The sequence below is a fragment of the Haliaeetus leucocephalus genome, unplaced genomic scaffold (assembly GCF_000737465.1).
Source record: "Haliaeetus leucocephalus isolate CR32 unplaced genomic scaffold, Haliaeetus_leucocephalus-4.0 Scaffold0, whole genome shotgun sequence".
In the NCBI taxonomy this organism is placed as follows: Eukaryota; Metazoa; Chordata; class Aves; order Accipitriformes; family Accipitridae; genus Haliaeetus; species Haliaeetus leucocephalus.
This window is the reverse complement of record NW_010972436.1, coordinates 10,931,534-10,950,324: the sequence shown is the minus strand read 5'-3', so window position 1 is coordinate 10,950,324 and position 18,791 is coordinate 10,931,534. Positions and strand designations below refer to the sequence as shown.

The window sequence follows — 18,791 nt, the reverse complement described above, 5'->3', positions numbered from 1 at the left end:
CAGATAAAATCTGTGAAATAGCCTATTGCCAAAAGACAACTTTGTCCATATACCTATGTCAGCAAGTCCATCAAGTGTAGACAGTTACTTCCATCATCTAGAGAGTCTGAGGGAACATTTCAGTTTAACCCAGTTCCCCAGTGGAAAACAATGTTCTGGCAGGATGACTTTTGGACAATAATCGCATCTATAGCCTTGCTCTTGCCAGAATAGCCCAACTGACCAGCAAGATGACTTTTTCATATCCCTAACCGACAAAACAATGCCAGTAAACCTGGAAGAATACAAAAATCCTATGATACTTACTGACAAAATATAAAAAAATGACAACTGAACAACTCAGTAAGATGAAGTAGAAATTTCATGTGTACCAGAGCTATTTTTCAGAGGGCCCAAAGCCTCTGCCATGCTGCATTTACTCCAGTTCACATTCACCAATTTAGCATAGTACAATCAGAGAACTACACAGGGACAGGCACAGAACATGCCTACGCAGGGTCTTGCAGCTGCACTGCTTTGGCCCACCAGAAGCTGAGCCCCTGACCTCTGAAGAAGCCAGTAAGCCACGGCCAGCTGTCTCCCAGCCAAAGGTACCACGCTGACTAGTACAATTTCAGAGGATGTGTCTGCCAAAGACTACGTAGACATGTTAAGCATTTATGGACACTGTAAGCAAGTATTTTACACAGGGGCATTTTTGTTAGTAACTTTTAAAGGGGCAATAGCAAAAAGACAAGAGAACCTCAATTAAATTTCTTGGAATATGTATTCTTCCTCTTGAATAAACACAGAGAGATCAATCTTACCCAGTTGTATTTCCTTCCTATATAAATCAGCTGTATCAAACACACATTACTTGACTGGTGACTATTTTTACAAACCCTGTTTTTAGTACTAAACCATGTAGAAGTGATGCGTTCCAAGGGCAGAATGTGACCATTTTAATACTCCATAGCCATGGAGCATTAAAGACACGTAAGCCATGCATAACTTTGTAGTCTTGCTCCATCTACCACATTTTCTGTATTCACTTAGGAATTCTCAATACTTCTGATGTTATTTCATTTCTAAAGAGCTCACTACTGTCAGTAGCAAGTTTAGGGGTTGAGCCATCAGCATGTAAAAGCACAGCTGGTTACAGCGTCACACCAGAAATCCACCTACATGGGCTCTAACGGGCAGCTTGACTTTTTGTTAAGTCATTAAGGCCTACATTAAACAGGATCTTGGACCTGTGACCTTAGTTATAGCATGGTTAAGGAGAAGAATGCCAAGAGGCCATTTGCTGGGCGCACTCCAGTTTATCATTATCTCTTTTGTACTGGGGAGCCAAAACTGGACATAATGCTCCATGGAAAACCTCACAAATGCTGAGAAGAGGGGAATAATCACTTTCCTTGATCTGCTGGCTAAATTTTTTTCCTATAGCCAGGTATGCAGTTTTCACTGCTGCAAGGACACGCTGCTAACACATAGTCACCTTGTTGTCAGACCCTAAGTCCTTTCTGCAAAGCTGCTCCCAAGCCCTGCCTATGTTGTTGCACAGGACTATTCTGTCCCTGCTGAAAGACTGCACTTCCCTCTGTGGAGCTTTGTGAAATTCCTGCTAGCCCATTCCTCTGGCTCACTGGGGTCTCAGTGAGTGGCCGGCTGTCCCTTCAGCATATTAAAGGCTCTCCCAAACTTGGTGTCAGACTTGACCCTGCTGATGTTTTATTCCATCCCAACAGCCAGGTTGCTGATGTTAAAAAGTACTAGTCCCAGAGTTTACTGCTGGGGAAGACCACTGAAAACCAGCTGCCACTTAGACTTTAAATTATTAAGCCCTACTCTCTCTGAAGGCTACCCATATCTCCCCATGTGGCTACAAGAAAGCTATGAGAGCCATGTGAAAGGCCTTGTTAAAGCAAAGATAAACAACATCCACTGCTCTGCCCTCATACCCACAGATGGTCAATTCATCAAAGAAGGTAACTGGGTAGAAGCAATGGTACCAAGTGCCTGTCTTTTATGAAACAGTTGAGTAGTTAAAAATTTATCCAGAAGGGCTCCCATCTTGAGAGTTGCTCAGACCACTGCCCCTATTGTCCCAAGAGAGTACCCTAATCAGCAGGCTATCAACAAGCCTCTGATGCAGTGATTATCCTCTTATCCTGTTTAAATCGGGCTACTCTACAGGCAAAAAGGCAGACCAGAGATAGAGAATGAGAACAAAAACAAGAGACAGCCTTATATGATACCACAGAGATGACAGTATTTCACTTTGAGAACAGAAATCTGAACTCAGGCCCAGCGTAGTAACTATGCATTAGAATCACTACCTAAATATATAAGCAGTATTGGCAGCAGTGACTAAATCCAAGAGCTGTCCTCATTCAGGGACTTGCTGTCAGCACTGGCAGCAAATCCTAAATACGCTGTGCTGAGGGACAGGCTAGTACTATGCTTCTCTGGCCAAAATCTTGCACTTCTTGCAATGCATGGAATCGCAATACACTTTTTTTCTTTGCATGCCCATGTGCACACGGAAGGGTCTGGTGTTTTTGTGACTTACTGTATTAGAGGTAGACTTACAAATTTTACCTAACATGAAAATTAGATCAAATTTGTCCAAGTGATAGCTCCTGTGCCAGATACAACTCATGGGACAGCTCCATCTGGCCTTCTACCTTTCCTCTGAAGGGTAGTTTGGCCTGTACAAGCTATTCCAGCTGCCAAATCCCTCTTCCAGCAGACACCAAATGCTGAAAGCCCAAACTGCTGCTGCTACATCAGAGTACGAAGTGGTGGTAGAGCAGGATGAAGACATTGTACCTTCTGTGCAGGCATGATTTGGGGTAAAGAGGAAAGCCACTGCCACCTTGACACAGCTTTATTCAGTTTATCACTTTGGACCCTAATTACTCTACCTCTCCCTTTATCTTCACCACTTTTCATTCTGGTTTATTCATGTTGCAAGGTCCTGCAATAGGAGTATTTTCTCACTGTGTATGTTACCCAACACAGTGAGGTCCCATTTTTAGTTGAGGTCATTTAGTATTACTGCACTGCAAATAAATAATAAAGATTGCATTCAAAAAACATTTAACAGCAGTGACAGATACAGACTTGCATAGCTAATCATTTTATTTAGCACACTGCACACCTTCTACCCCAGTATCACTGCAATGAACCCATTGGATCCATGCTGATACAGCCTGTTGCAATAGAGTCAAATTCAGCTCCAGTGTGACACAGCATCTAAAATATACTGCTTATCAGCTTTTTAGTGGCAGTGCTTCTGTTGAGACAGTATGTACTAAATAAGATCTTGGTTCTTGGAAGCATTTTTTTTTTCAGGTACACACAGGATATTCTCTTATAGGAGGAAGAATCTGTCAAGTAAACAATAATTGAGTGCACAAGTGCTAGCCTGGGAAGGCCCATATTTCACTCTTCCATATAGCTATATTTCACAAACCATGTAAGAACAATAAATGAAACAGAAAAAGCTCTCAGCACTATGTCGATATGATTCTTTACCTTCCTTTGCTCTTTTGATGCAAAATATTTCACATAAAAGGTGTGGGGGTTTTTTCTTTCCACGTCCAAAAACTTCAGCTATAATTTGAAGAAATGTGAAAGAAGATAAAGTCTAGAAAAGCTGGACAGCAAAACTGCTGTTACCTTTGAATATTATAATTTCCTAGGGTCTGTGTTTCAATTCAATAATTGGTACTAGTTGTCTCAGGCTGTTTTTCCAATAGACCTGCCAGCTCATGTTAATGTATCTGACCATGAGAGCAAATATTTGCATGACCTTTTTGCATGTTGGCTGCTTTGCATACACTGTAAAAAGACAAGATAGGGAAAATTTCTTTAAGATGACTGAACACATTAAAGCTATACTCAGCCTTAACTTGAAATGCAGTTCCCAGGGAGCTCCTCTCTCACAAATTAAACCGAAGATCCTGCTGACTTCATTAGGCTTGAATCATGCTGTAGGGAATCAGAGAGGGCAGTGCCACTGCTAACAAATCACAAACTTCTCTTAAAAAGTCTATGGCCATTCACAAATCTTCTGCCTGATTTAACATGCCTATTTTAATTCCTAGCTCATAAATAGTAAATAACAATTAATTACCACCAAGTCTACCTTTAGCATTTATATTTTTCTGTGTCAGTCTTACAGTGCACTGCATACACATGTATGGAGAGTTATTTCTAATGCTGGGTGACAGCAACCAAGTCACTATCCCTCTCTCTGCATAAGTTTTCCTATGTGTAAAACTGTAATTACAGCACTGACTTTGCTTTTAACAGGCTTTGAGAAACACCTGCAAGAAATGCTACAAAAGATCCAGGTGTTACTATTATAATCAGTAACAGCATTTCCATGGAAGGTGGCAGCAACCTAATTAATCAAACACTAAAATCTGTGCCTGTTAAACTTGGGGTTGAGGGGCTAACAAATAACATTCAGAATACTCTGTGATTGTTTCAGACCCTCCCCATGCCAATCCTTAAGCGTTTGTGTAATTTTACTCCTATAAGTAATCCCTCCAAAGGCAAATAAAATGCAAATGTTGGCAGGATCAGACATTCCTGCAGAGGCCTTTCCATGCCACCTAATTTTAGGCACAGGTTTACCGGCAAGGAGCCTGGTCATCCTGTGGCCCTTCTTCATCTGGACTGGAGTGACTGGGCACCCTGGCTGGGACACCCAGAGAAGGTGCTTGCAACTCTCAACCCATAAAGTTCCATCCTCCTCAGTGACTTCTCAAGCCCAAATCCTTGTGCATTTATGGAAATCCCTCCTTGTACCATATTCTTCCTTAATCCAACCCTGCACGTACAGCCTGCGCGACCTGCCCTTCGGGGCTGCGACCGATCGCATCAACTGCCCCAACCGCTCAGTCATCGCAAAGGATGCTGGCACCTGCCCTTACAAAGGATCGGGCCCATCGTTTGTACAGATGTGCCACCTGAGAGACTACAAGTGAAAATATTTGTCAGTCTTCATTTCGTTGCGGAGGTACCAGAGCAGCAACAGCAATGAGCTGCAGCACGGGCACAGGCTGGCTGCTGGCGTAACCTCGCTGGGCGCTTGTCAGGTTCTGCTTCCTCCAGGCAAATTGCAAGTGAAGTTTGTTGAAAGCTTTTGAGCACTTTCCAGATTTCAGCTGATTCTCGCTCTGACAGTTTTGCTAGATAATTTTTTCCCACAGTTATCACACTGGAAAAACTCCCAGCTTTCAAAGAGATATTTTAAAATACATTTAATTTTCTCTTGCACAGTGAATTAATTTATTTTAATATCTCACTTTGTCTCCAGGCTGCAGATTGATGAGACAAGTGCCGATTTCTGATGGACCTCTTAGCCAAGAAAGACCTTCGTTTCGAAAGCTGTGGCTGAAATTTTAAATGGGCCCACAATTGGAATACTGTTTTCTGGGTCGACTCCACATGAATACCATGTCCTATTAGATTAGTCAGAATACCATGTCCTATTAGATTAGTCCTGACTGACAAAACCATGATGTTGGAGTAGCCAAAATGCATTACCACTATTCCTTCTCAGGCTCCATGTTAATTCAGACCACAATTTAAAACCAAACTGACTCATATGTAGTCAGTAAAATAGGAACCTACAGAGGAACTAGAATTTCAAAAAGAAACATCAGGTTTTTAAAACGATGGCATTGAGATATTAAATGTAAAATTAATAAAAAATCACAAAAGTTGGTCATTTTCCTCACTGAAATTATGTTGGCTGAGGATCAAAACATAATTTGTATTTAAATTAGATTAAATTTAAAAAACTAGTAGAGATGGAAAGAGAGGTGATTATACATAACTTGTTTAAAATCATGTGAACAGAAATATTTTCATGATGCCTTTAAAATTGAAGTTATAAACAGTTTCCTGTTTTTTTAAAAATAAACACTCCCCTTGTACTGCTGGAAGTAAAAACAGTCCTAACAGGGCCACAGTCTGCAAAGACTCTCAAAAGTAAAATTTCAGAACATTGCTCATGGTGCTGTTAGCAAACACTGGCGGAAAACACTGAAAAGGACATTATTGTAAAAGAAATACATTGAAGAATAGTAACCTAAAACTGAACTATTTTAGAATCATTTTTAGAATATCTTTTAAAACAAACTATCTGCTATTAATAGTTCCTGGAACATCCTGAAAATTACAGATTGTGGGGTGGTGACAACATATTACCTCCTATTTGGCTGGTATGATGGTCCCTTAAGCCACACACATAGCTGTGACACTTCCTGCAATACAGGAAAGAAAAGGCTTGTTTTGCCCCAGTTTCAAATCTAAAAACTCTCAGCTGAAATGCTTCATATTACATTGTTTCCTTTCCCCCCGCCCTCTGCATTTTGTCTGATCACGCTGGGATAAGCCAGGGTCTTGTCTCTAGTATATGAAAGACAGGCTGAGACAGGGTGCCTTGCAGGGTCTGAAATCCTGGCCGTCAAATAAAAGGGTACATATTCATGGGACTGTCCTCCAGTAGGACCCGGACAACACATTTCAGTATATGCAACAGATGCTTAAAAAAGGGTTTAAGAGTGGACTACTTAACGGTGAGCTTCTGGTCCTCTCATCTCAGCAAAGATGCTGTCGAACTGGAAAAAGTGCAAAGAAGGGCAACATGCTAATCAAATGTCCAGGGTGGTTTCTGGATGAGGAACAAGTAATTACAGCAGCACTTCTCAGCCTGGAGAAGAGATGACCTGAGGGAAATGACAGGCCTACAAAATCAGATATGGCCCAGGGGGAGCAGATAGCGATCTAATGTCTGCTGTCACTTCCAACACAAGGACAAGGGGGCATAACTTAGAGTAGATAAGCAAATACAAAACAAAGCAAGAGAAAAGCAATGGCTGGGCAGTAGACCAACAGGAACTTGCTGCCAAAGTCACAGCTGCACTGTTGCGGATGTGAAAAATTTACATGGGTTCAAAGGGAGACTGAACAAATACCTGGAGGAGACATCTCTTGAGGGTTATTATACAGACAGAAACCATAACCAGGAAATCCCTAAGCTGAAGATAGCTTGAGGCTGGCAGAGTACTTGGAGAAATGATCATAGGTACAACATACTTACCCTGTTCTTACTTTTGCCTAGACTAGCTGCCTATGGTCCCTCTTGGAGGCAAAATAAGGGGTCAGGTAGACTCTTGGTCTAATCCATTGGGGCCCTTCCTATGTTCCTATCACCAGGTTTATTCGTGGTATTGAGCACTTAAGTCTTTTCCAGAAACAGGGCTGTTGTATTCTTTTCAGAGGTACACACTAACAATGAGAAAGCTGTTTCAAGCGCAGCTTTTGGGGAAGAAAACACTGCAAAGCAGTGGTGCGTAGCAGGCCACTCCCTTTGATGCCAACAAAAAGCTTTCCGAAAGCTGTTTATCAGTTCTCAGCTCACATCCAAAACAGAAGTTCAGAGCTGAGATACCCTACGTGTCCTGGGATAATTGCTGAGTGCCAGCCGAAACCCATGTGGTGAGGCTGGACTGCAAGTTGCACAGGGACCTGCAAAGGCCCGATCCACTTGACATCACATTGAAGCAAATACATGTTTTCCAGAAAATCTCAGGGTGAAGCAAGCCATTCTGAGGACGCCCTAGCCAGCAGTGACATATAGGCAGAGATGAATCCCCTCCATGTATAGTAAACACACATGTGCTACACACTTGCTCTTAACAACACCTCTAAACCAAACAGTCTTGTCCGGCTTGGAGTCTTCAAAATTTCTCCCCAAAGAGCCTGACATAGTGGTGGCCCAACAGGCTTTGGGACGTCAGCAGTGCTACTCCATGAGCTGACAACGGGCAGGGATCAGCCCCTTGTCCGCAGTCCCACTGCTCTGCACTTGCCAGCTCCGGGGGCAGCAGGGACCCCTTTAGGCTCTGTTTTCTTCTCATTTGTTGTGTTTGTTGGATATCATAATACTCTTGACAGAAACTGTCTTAGATTGTTGAGGAATGAGTAAAACACCATGACAAGCTTACAAGCATGGTATGATTTAGAGCCCAGCCTTCGGTTTATGTCACTCTGTATGTTGGGAGATGAGTCTACAGGAAAGCAGCATTTCAGTTTATTACCTCTGAGCAAAACCTGCCTTCTTCAGCAGTCCACATGCAAGTTACGCTGCCTTCTCACAGCAGTTTAAGTGCCCTCTGGTGTCTTTCCTCAAAAAAACAGCCTTTACCATCCATCAGCTGAGAGCAGAGTCTCTGGGACAAAATCCACCATCATAAAAGGAGCTCTGGTTCACAGCTGGGCTTAATTCAACCCTGAGATATGGGAAGAACGCGGGAAGCAGAGCCGTCCACCTGTGCTGACATATCACCCGTGTCACTGCGCAGATGGAAGGGCACTGCCCCGAAGTAAAGGGCATCTCCGTCAGCATATCCGTTCAAATCCTCTGCCTGGAAAGCTACCGCCGCGCAAATACCAAACCTTTTCATTAAGACCTGGATCTGTCAGGCTGTAATATCTCTAGGTTTCTTCCAGCTAGGTCTGGCTTTGAAGAGATGATGAAGTGAAAAAGCCTGTCTCCTGTCTGAAAATGAGGGTGCAATCTTGTAGTAAGTTCACTGCCACATTCGTGTGCAGGCTTGGCAAAAAGTATTTGCAATATTGGGTTTTAACCATTAATCAGCATTTCATGTCAGGGTCTGCGTCTTTCTGCTTGCCTACCATGTTCTCAGCACACTTTCAGATCTTATGAAAATAATTTCACCACTCCCCCAAGTTACTTATTACCCCGTACTAAGCAAGAACAACCTGACGTTAAAACCAGTGTGCTACCAAAGTCTTTACTTTTTTAACTCCAAACTATTTAAAAGCTGTTTTAAATGCACAAATGGAAAACACAGGCTAAGAGCAGAGAGGAGAAGGACTGAAGTAGGGTCTTACCCAGTGATCTTTCCTTCGTTTGGTTTGCCGACCGCACCACGGGAAGACTTGCCCGCGTGCGGCTGCCCCTCGAAAAGGGGGTTGGAGAATCGCCTTCGGACATGGCCTCTAAGGAATCGGCAGATGCTTCAGAGAGGTGTTCTGTCTGGTCACCCAAATTGGGCTGTGGGCTCTGGGACAGCTTTGGGCTTCTTGTCTGCAAAACAGAGTATTTTGTTATTGGTCTACTGAAACTGGAATATGGAGGGGAAAAAAACAAAGAGAAGAAGGAAGAAGTCCAAACTTCTTCAAATACTGGTATGCTGAAGGTCACTTCTGTGTAGGTTATTAAGGAAAACAGTGTCCTTGGGTATTCTGCTACGGTTTTATGGTTGTACATCCACATTGCAAATTTTGTTGCTAACAAGGCCCTGAGGATAAGACATGTGTGAGGAGATGTATGGTAATGCCATTCCTTGCTGCTCAAACAACCACTATAGCATAGGCATGTCCACACACACACACATATACACTCTTAGGTTGAAAAGTCCACTAAGAAAAATCCTCTGAAAAGAAACACTGTGATGTAGTTGTAAGCTATCGATCTTGGTACATTCTGCTGTGCCATCTACGAAAGGTACAGGTCATGCAGCAAAGTCAAAATAGCCATCCAACATTTCTGGCTGAAATCACAAACAATTATTCTACTTTTTGTTGCATCAGCATAAATCAGAAATGTCTTCATTAACTGACCAAATAAACTATGATTTTTACTAGGCAATCACACTAGTAAATAGCTAAACACTGTATCTGGAAAAAGCCAACTCTCTCAGGAGAGGAGAGAAATGGTTTTATTTATGCACTTCTACTGACTCTTCCTTGTAAGATCTGCCTAATAAAAACACACTCAGTAGGGGATGCAATGTCCTGAACATTTTTTTGCTAACTATAAGTGACATTGTAAGTGCTTTCTACAAAGGGGTTGCTTTAAGAAGTATACGCAATACTGTTTACTGAAACTCCCTCAACTACACGTTACTATTACTTTGGAAGAATAATTTTTCCAGTCTCTCATGCAAACTCTGTATCACAACAAACTGGAACAGACACTGTACAAGAAGAAATTCAAAGCAAAGCAAGCTTACTCTGTCCCAAATCCAGTATGTAAATATGAACTTTATAAAGGCCTATAATCAGCACCAGGCACAAGATGTCATAAAACATATGTGCTTTCCTCTTCCCTATCATTTAAGGTCAGATACTAGTACGTTAAAAATCCTCTGTATTAAAACCAACTTCAACTCTAGGTTTGAAGATGCTGTCAAGATCCAGAAAAGATTTTGCTTCTTTCTGGAAAGCCAAGATGACTTATCTTGCTGACATCTGGTTCCTTCAGTGGTTTTTCAAGTGAAACGAGGTGAGCTCATTTCAGCAATAGCATGCATCACATAATATTCCTTCTGTGACCTTGAATGTATGAAGAACTTTAACATTTATCAGATTTTCATTAGCTGGCTATAAAGGCCTGTTGTGGCCAAGTTGTGCAGTTGCTCACAAACTACAGTAAATTAGAAATACCTCACAAGAAAGCTAAACCCTCCAGAACTTTTCACTTTCGAAATGCTAATATTAAAATATTAGGTATTATCCAATGTCGCACAGTGAAATTGTTCAAGAGCGTTGAATTTTTGCAGGACTTAAAGCTAACAACATTTGTTCTCAGCAAACTAAAGTATGCTTTGAAGTGTCTCTGACATGGTCAGCACTAGTCTGCAGGTTGTCAATACAGGGAATTGTGCCTGAAAACTTAGAGAGGTGACAAGTGACCTGCAAACACAGAGAAAAAAATTGATTAGTCAGTACTTCTTCATTCAGCTTTCCAAAATGGCTTGGGAACCATCACTGCTAAAGTATTTTATTTACACAGGCATACTACAGAAGTACTACCAAGCCAAGTCATTACAGCTTTGTAGTTCCTTGTACTGATTAATAACTTATCTGTATGTATCCATTAATAGGGAGCTAGAAGGCAAATAATTCTCACTTTCTAGAAAACCATAACTAAAAATAAAACATGATGCAAAAATAAGCAACAAAATCAACCTGCAAAAGGTCCTTAACTTCAGAGTTTGTTGGGAAGGGGCTTGCTTTTGTTTCTTTAAGAAAAAAATATTCTGCTAATATGAATCAAGCTTATTTTGCTTTGCTTTTGCTTATTTTTGTTTCTCTTTCATTTGAATCCCCGGATTTCATGTGAGACAGGCAGTTGCATGTATATTGACATATATATTGACACATGTGAACAGGTGCATATTTAAGCAGTAAGGCGATACTTCATTAGCAGAAGTAACAGGCACAGCTTTAGCTGTGCAGTTGCCCAGCATGTCCTGTCAATGCGCAGATGGAGCCAACCTCAGCCATGTTGTGTTTCTTGTGTTCTGTTGTTGCTGGGGCAATTCGTTAGAACCTAACATACAGCAACTCAGATCCCCCTGGATGATAATGCCATCACTACTGTGACTAAATGTATTGGGTCTGGCTGAGATGGAGTTAATTTTCCTCACAGCAGACCTTATAGAGCTGTGTTCTGTATTGGTAGCTAGAAAGGTGTTGATAACACACCAGTGTTTTGGCTACTGCTGAGCAGTGCTGGCACAGCATCAAGGCTGTCTCTCCAACATTCCCCCCCTCACGCTGCGGGTGGGCAAGATCTTGGGAGGGGACATAGCTGGGACAGCTGACCCAAACTGACCAAACAGATATTCCATACCATCGGACATCTGTGCAGCAACAAAAGCTAAGAGAAAGGAGGAGGAAGAGGAGCATTCCTTATTATGATGTTTGTCTTCCGGAGCAACTGCTAGGTGTACTAAAGCACTACTTCCCGGGAAGTGGCTGGACATTGCCTGTTGATGGGAAGTAGAGAATAAATCTTTTGTTTTCCTTTGCTTCCACACGCAGCCTTTGCTTTTACTTCATTAAACTGCCTTTATCTTGACCCACGAGGTTTTTTTTCCATCTTATTTTCTCCTCTCACTGTCCTGCTGAGGAGGGGAGTGATAGAGCAGCTTGGCAGGCACCTGGTATCTAGCCAAGGTCAACCCACCACACTAAAAAAGACTTCTTTTGGCAGCCCTCATTCCTCACCTTAAATACTGCAGCCCCAAGAGGCATACCAGAGCCTTCTGAAGCAAGGCAGAGGCACTTCATGGATTCTGCTCAGACGTGAAGCCCAGTTCTCCTCTTAACATACACCACTGCAAATCCATAGTAGTTCCACTCTAGTAAGTGGAGTAATACAAATGTAAAACCAATGCAAGCTATTAATGAGATCCACCATATATACACATACTGTTTATGAAAAGCTTCAAGCTATTTGTCATGCTCAACTCGTGTAAACATTGCATTTCAGGAGCAATTCTGAATTTTAAACAGATTATAAAAAAATCCTCGAACACAGCAACAACAGTGGCTATTCAAGAAGCTGAAGAGATATGAGTGCATACCTGATAGGAAAGCATTTTTGTTATTGGCAACGAGCACTAGGCTTGACACTACTTAATAATCAAGTTGATTCCTAGGCAGCACTTCTTAGGAAAACCAACCCATGAAGTGGGGAGAGGATAAGCAACATTTATGGAGCCATAACCTACAAGGACTTGTACAGATGGTTGAAGAAAGCAGGGCAGAAACCTTCAGCATTATCCAACCCCCGTAATAATTATTCAGTCTGTTGATTCCAACATCAAATAAGATAAATAAGACAGATGGCAAAGAAATACTTAGTAAGTCATACCATATTTTTTTTTTCCATAGAATGTTCACTAACATATATAAAAAATGTTCAAAAGCTTAAAATAATATTTCAGGAAGTGTCGCTTTAAGTGCTTTTCAGGAACTGGCATGCAGGTGAAAATAAATGTTCACCATATAGCCCATGTTTCAGGACCCAACTAGAGTCACAGTGTAGACTGCTGCTATGAGAGTCCAGATGGCACTGTAGCTGCCTGTTGCATAAATCCAGTGAAAGCAATGAACAGGGACATCGCTGTGCCTGGGTGGCTGCCTTTTTAATGTATCTGCTAGCAAAGGGCAAAATCCATAACACCTAACAGAGAAGAAAACTCAAGACATGCCCACTACGGAGTAGCACTATCCAAAAGTAAAACATCTGTAAGCAGATACTCCACACAGGCACACGAAACCAAGGAAACACCAGCACTTTCCAAGCCACACCGCTGGGATCGTTGCCAGAAAACAGAAGGTTCAGAACTAGGCAGCGGGTCTCTCTCTCTTTTCCCCTGTGCCAATACTAGTTAGGTTACAATTTCCTCAGTCAGCCATGGTCTTCCCCCCACAGCTATATGTTAGGAGACAGACCCCTGCGTGTTTCTTTGTGCAATAGGCTTGATTTTTCAGCCAGCTGAGTAAAGCTGAACCTCCTTGAGGACTTCTCTGATAAAAGATCTTGCTACGCTAGTTCTGGGTAAGAAGCTCAGCAGAAAGGAAAGGCAAAAACAAGGATGAACACTTCTGGTGAAAACTTACATAAAATTACATAGTGCTTTGAGATTACTGTTTTATTTAGGATACACTATTCTATTTACATGGATCTATAACCTGAGTATACATTTTCAGGGTATATATTTAAGTATAACACATGGAGGTAGCCGTTACAGAAGATCCAGTATCTTCCAACTACTCTTGGATTTGATCAAGAATTAAAACTGTGGTTAATCATGCCTCACAACTGATGTCTGTCTGTTACAGCTTATCCAAAGTATGAACTTCTAACATATCTGCTTTACTTCTTCTACTGCCTCAGAAAAAAAAAAAAGCAAAAAAAGTGCAAGGCTCTTTGAATGCAATAAAATTTCAAATAATTAGGCATGAAATCAGAAGTCACCTGAATAAGGAAAAGTGAAATACTGCAGAGATGCCAATGTAATGAGCAATCACGGGGCACCAGAGATATTCTTTAAGTTCCGTGCATGCTTCTGCCTCTGGTCCTCTGCTCACATTTGCCCCCACTAATCCTCTCACCCTTTTGTTCTACCCAGTTTTATGGCTCTGCTCTTCATAACGTCCTTCTGTGCTCATTTCCAGTTATTTTCCATGCTAATCTATATAACTGATACCTTTTTTACTTCCTTTCCTTTTTAAAAATCTCTCCTGCAAATTTGCTTCACACGTTTTCATAAACAAAAAAAGAGCTAAGAAAAAAACCCCATGACCTGAAGAAGGATTTAATTTCATCTCTTGATCTATTCACACTTCTTATTTCCTGTCTCCAGGAACTTCCTTAGCCTTTATCTTGACAGAAACTTATCTCTTCAAGAGAAGAATCTTATCATACATATCTTCAAAGTTGCTAGCACTCCTGGCAGTGTACAAACGGTAAACAAAGACATCAAAAATAATACAGTGCTAGTAAAATAACTCTTTCCAATCATATGTTCTAAAGAACATACTTAGCATAGGCAAAACAAAAAAAAATAATTTGAGAGTCTTCTTGACATTTCAAATAAAGAAGAAAAAATAAAAGAAAAATGGAAACCTGCTCTTCTTGACCTTCAAGTAAACTATTTGTCCTGTGACTTGTGCTGAAGATGGCTACAGGATATGTGACAGACTGCAGATATGCATATAAACAGGCTGTGTTTAATGTATGATGAGTTTATTAATTCTGAAATATTGTCACAGCACATGAGCTCTTATTACTGCAACAATAATATTTCTTCCTCACATTTGTGTCAGATCCAAATTATGGTTGTCTGAAGGAAGGATCTGCTTTTTCCAAAGATACAGAGTCTTTGGGGTCCTATATTATCACAGCTACAGGGTTTTACTTGTCTGGACATAATATTAGTGGCATACTGCTGTTGGAGAGAAAGCGAATACTACCCACATGTTCTTATTTTTAAACATTTATTGTAACAATGTTTTCCATAGCACTTTCTCAGAAAAGTTAATTGCTTATACATGTCTGTATAAACTAAAGTTCATATTACATCTGTGCAACGGGTGCATTTGGATACTCTCTCTCACTGGGGGAATTGGGAGCAGGGAGATGATTCAGCAGCTGTACGCAACATAAAACCACCTTTCATGACTCGCTCGCTTTTCTCTGTGTGTTATTTCGCCATTATGAGATGCAAAAATCTATGGCATCTTCCTTTCAGACACCATCAGTTGGAAATGGTAACATGCCAGGAGCAGGCGCACGCCAGCATCCGTGCTCTCAAGAGCTGAAGAGAGCAGGAGGGCAACTGCCCACTCGACACCGTGCAGACTCTGTTGGAGTTATTTACACTATTCTCCGATGCCTGCTCATGGGCTAGTGGATGTCTCTGGCTTTTGTTTCTGTATTTCAAACACAAACATTTCACTGTTTTCTGTTGAATCAATGACAACGACTTACAAAGCCGGTCCTTGCTCACAAGCAGTCTCAGTTTGGTGGCGATATTAATTTCTATGGTACGAATGGCCAGAAGTCTTTCCTCCTTGATAAGGAGAGACACAGTGCCTGAGCCATGGTTGCCCACCATCCCTAGCACTGAACCAAGGTACCCCACTTGCCTGGTCAGCCTCCCTGACTTTGAGGCATGTTCTGCGCTGGATGCTGCCCGAGCTCCCCTTTGGCTGTGGTGCTACTGGCCTCCTCCTGCCGCCGGCGGTCCTGAGGAAAGCCTGAGCTCACCATGCTCACCACAGGAGTAACGCAAGCAGAGCACAAATCACAGAGTCCTCCCTGGGCTGCCTGCAGCGCGGTAATTAAGCAAAGCAATGAATTCAGTGTATGTGAACCTGAGGTACAGCCCTGGTGCAGAATTTTTCATGCTCTGAGGAAAGGCAGAAACAGACCCAGAAGAATTTTCCCAAGTAAGGTAAAAGGAACCGTTCCCCTTCCCCGCCACTGTGAACGAGGAGGGGAAGATAACTCAGCCAGTGGCACCAGCTGCCACAGGAAGGTGCTGCATTAAAACCTGGTAATGCTCAGTCACAGCCACGCGTTACCAGAGCCCATCGCTATGGCGGGGTCAGGACGCCACGCCGAGCGGTTATTCTACTCAGTTCTATGAATTTATCTGAAGGCAAAACTCCTCTCTGCTTACGAAAGGATCTTTATCACCACTCCTTGTATTTGCTGATGGTGACCCCAGTTTCTTCCACCTAGTGGAAAAAAACATGCCTAATGATGTGTCAGAATTTATCTGTCATATTTTTAGGTTGGAATGATATTCAAATAATCCTAAAAATCTGCACGTTTTCCCAGGAGCCTTGCTAGCTCCTGTTGGTGGTCAGCTGCATGCTCCCTGCTGTGGCAAGCTGCCAAACCCCATTTCTTTTAATCCCAAGAGCTGTGAATCACCAAGCAGGACATCCACAGGCTGCCAACTCCTGCTCACCCTCCGCAGGACCACGGCTCATTCTTCAGCAGGGTGATCCACAGACTTAGCAGAAAAACTTTTTCAAGAAACTCTGTTATAAATGACTGACATGAAGTAACATTTTCAAACTTTGGTTTCTAACTGTAAGCACCTAGATAAATTGAAGCCTGTTTTTCAGGAAAGCTGTGTGTTTACAGTAAAGATATCCAATAGAAGCAATAAAAGCTGTAGGTGCTCAGCACTTACTCTGCCAGACCTCTTATTCAGATGTTTAATTGGAGGAACTTGCATTTGAAAATGTTGCCCTAAGGAACTCAGCAGCCTGTCTAAGAGCAGCTTAATTGGTCCAGACAAGTCCAGACTGAAATATGCAACATGCTGTGGCATCTCTTTGGAGTATGTGAAATATCAGAAAAACCCAAGCCATCCATGTAAAAGTATAAAAATATTTCTCAGTATGTTTCTGTCCAAATCCAAGGTTTTCTCTTCCTACAACTGCCAGCCTGAGATTTTAGGGTAGAAACTGAAGTAAAATGGTAGACAAAACTAATAGTCACCCATTGGTAATAAGCAAAAATCACACTGAATGAAAGAAATCTTTCATTTTAAAATAAAATCATATAACTCTCTGCTTTATTCTAATGCTTTGTAATATGACGTATTTATTTATACATGATAGCCAAATTTAAAAAGTGTCGGATCACCTCACTATTTTTCCCTGCAAAGTCTTCTATGGCTCCACCAATTTTGCTCACAGCAAAACTCGTTCTTTCACAGTCTTTGTCATATTCTTGCACCATAGCTTCAGTTTATTATTACTTTGTTTAAATAAGTTATCCATAAATTCCAGCCTGGACATCAACATTTGTCTTAATTAAAATCTTATGGCAGTTTCAGTTGGAAGCTATTTCTCTTTTCCCTCCCAAAAACCCTACTGTGAAGCATTCACGAGCCAGCATGACCCCTTGTTCCATCCGGGAGATGGCTGCGTTTCATCAGCAGCGGGTGAGGTAACTCCTACCTACACAATCCCTAAAACCGTCATGAGAACTCTGAAGATTAAAAGGGATGATTTAAACAAAAACTGTCATTATGCTGATTAAAGGGGAAAGATCTTTACATGCTTAAAACCCCAAGCAAAAAAGGGGGGGGGGGGGGGGGGGCACAGAAAAAAGAATACATACCAGATGCCTAAATGTACCTAGGGGATAGTGTGTTCTGATTCAAGAAAATGATTATCTACCCATCCCTGTTCTCCCACACATGTCCCTAAGGAAAATAGGAGGAGGGTCTGTTTTTGTGGTGTCTGTTTCCCAAAGCAAAGGAACACGATGCGGCGGTCCTGGAAAAACCTGTTTTTCTGTGTTTCTACAAGCTAAGAAGGAGTTCTCAATTAACACGCTATTTTAAAAACAACCGAAAAAAGAGCCATCGACACGAAGGCTGGTGGGAGGGAGCGAGGTTTTTGGGGCAGGGTGTGAGCTGCCCTCTGTGTGGGCCCCGGCCGCAGCCGGTGGGTGCTGCCAGCCCCCAGCAAGAACAAACACCCAGGAAAAGCGAGCGGGAGGCTGAGCTGCCTCCGGCAGAAGCACACCCATGCCGGGGACTTATTTTTAGCCTTTCCTCATGGAAGTAAAGGTCTGATGAAGCGGTTATCAGAGCTTATGGCTCTGGCGCCTGGGGAGAGCTAGGGGGCTGCTGCAAGAGAGATGCCGTGGAAGAGAGGGGCTTCTCCTGCTCCTCTCTTCCAACTTGCCACCCTACCCCTTCGCTCCTTTTTCCCTCCCTCGAGGCCATCTCCTTGGCAAAGGAGGGAGAAGCCTTACTGCTCTCCACACCTCTGCCTCTCCCACCCTTCCCTGTGGTCGGCATGTTTATTGGCCTACTTAAATCCTGTAAGTGGAAACAAAACGAGCCCGGGAAGTGACAAATCAGGTGCAAATAAGCGGCTGTGCACTCTGCATGCTCCAAGGCCTCGTTCCTTGCTTGCAGCATGTACTGTCTTGGTGCTTTTGTGATCACACTTTTGACTGCAGTAGAAACCATGCAGAGGCACCTTTTACGTATGTATTTAAAAGGCATGTGCGCAGGCACTGCCTGGGTGGGGAAAAAAAGTAACTGTAGCAGACATCCATTCTATATGGTATTACAAGCCATACAGAAATGGAAGAGGAGCTCAATAGGAAGAAAGGTGAGATACAGGTGACTTCACAGGCGCACTGTGTACATACAAGATCATTTTGCAAGTTGCAGAACTAAGCTTTTTTCCACGTCAGATACAAAAATATTTACTCCTGTGCCCACAGAGCTGTCCTTAACTTTGCAGCACGACTTTTACCCCTTAAGCCAGTTCCAAGTGTGTGTAAATACATAAATAAAGTTAGAATTGGGACAGCTGGTAGGGAACACTTATTTATCTAGGACCTCCCACTGAATTTTGGTGGATTTCAAAGCATCTAAGACAGGAGTGTGTACTTCACGTCTATCATGCCATTAAAG

General features: G+C 42.2%; 1 protein-coding gene across 1 annotated transcript in view; it reads right to left on the bottom strand.

Annotated features, from left to right (window-relative positions):
* LOC104840362 (sickle tail protein homolog) overlaps window positions 1-18,791 on the bottom strand; it is a 103,430-nt gene that overhangs the window by 9,490 nt on the left and 75,149 nt on the right. Inside the window, exon 3 of the mRNA XM_010581296.1 lies at window positions 8,923-9,118. Within this exon, the coding sequence (XP_010579598.1) occupies window positions 8,923-9,118 (196 nt within the window). The remainder of the gene's footprint in view (window positions 1-8,922; window positions 9,119-18,791) is intronic.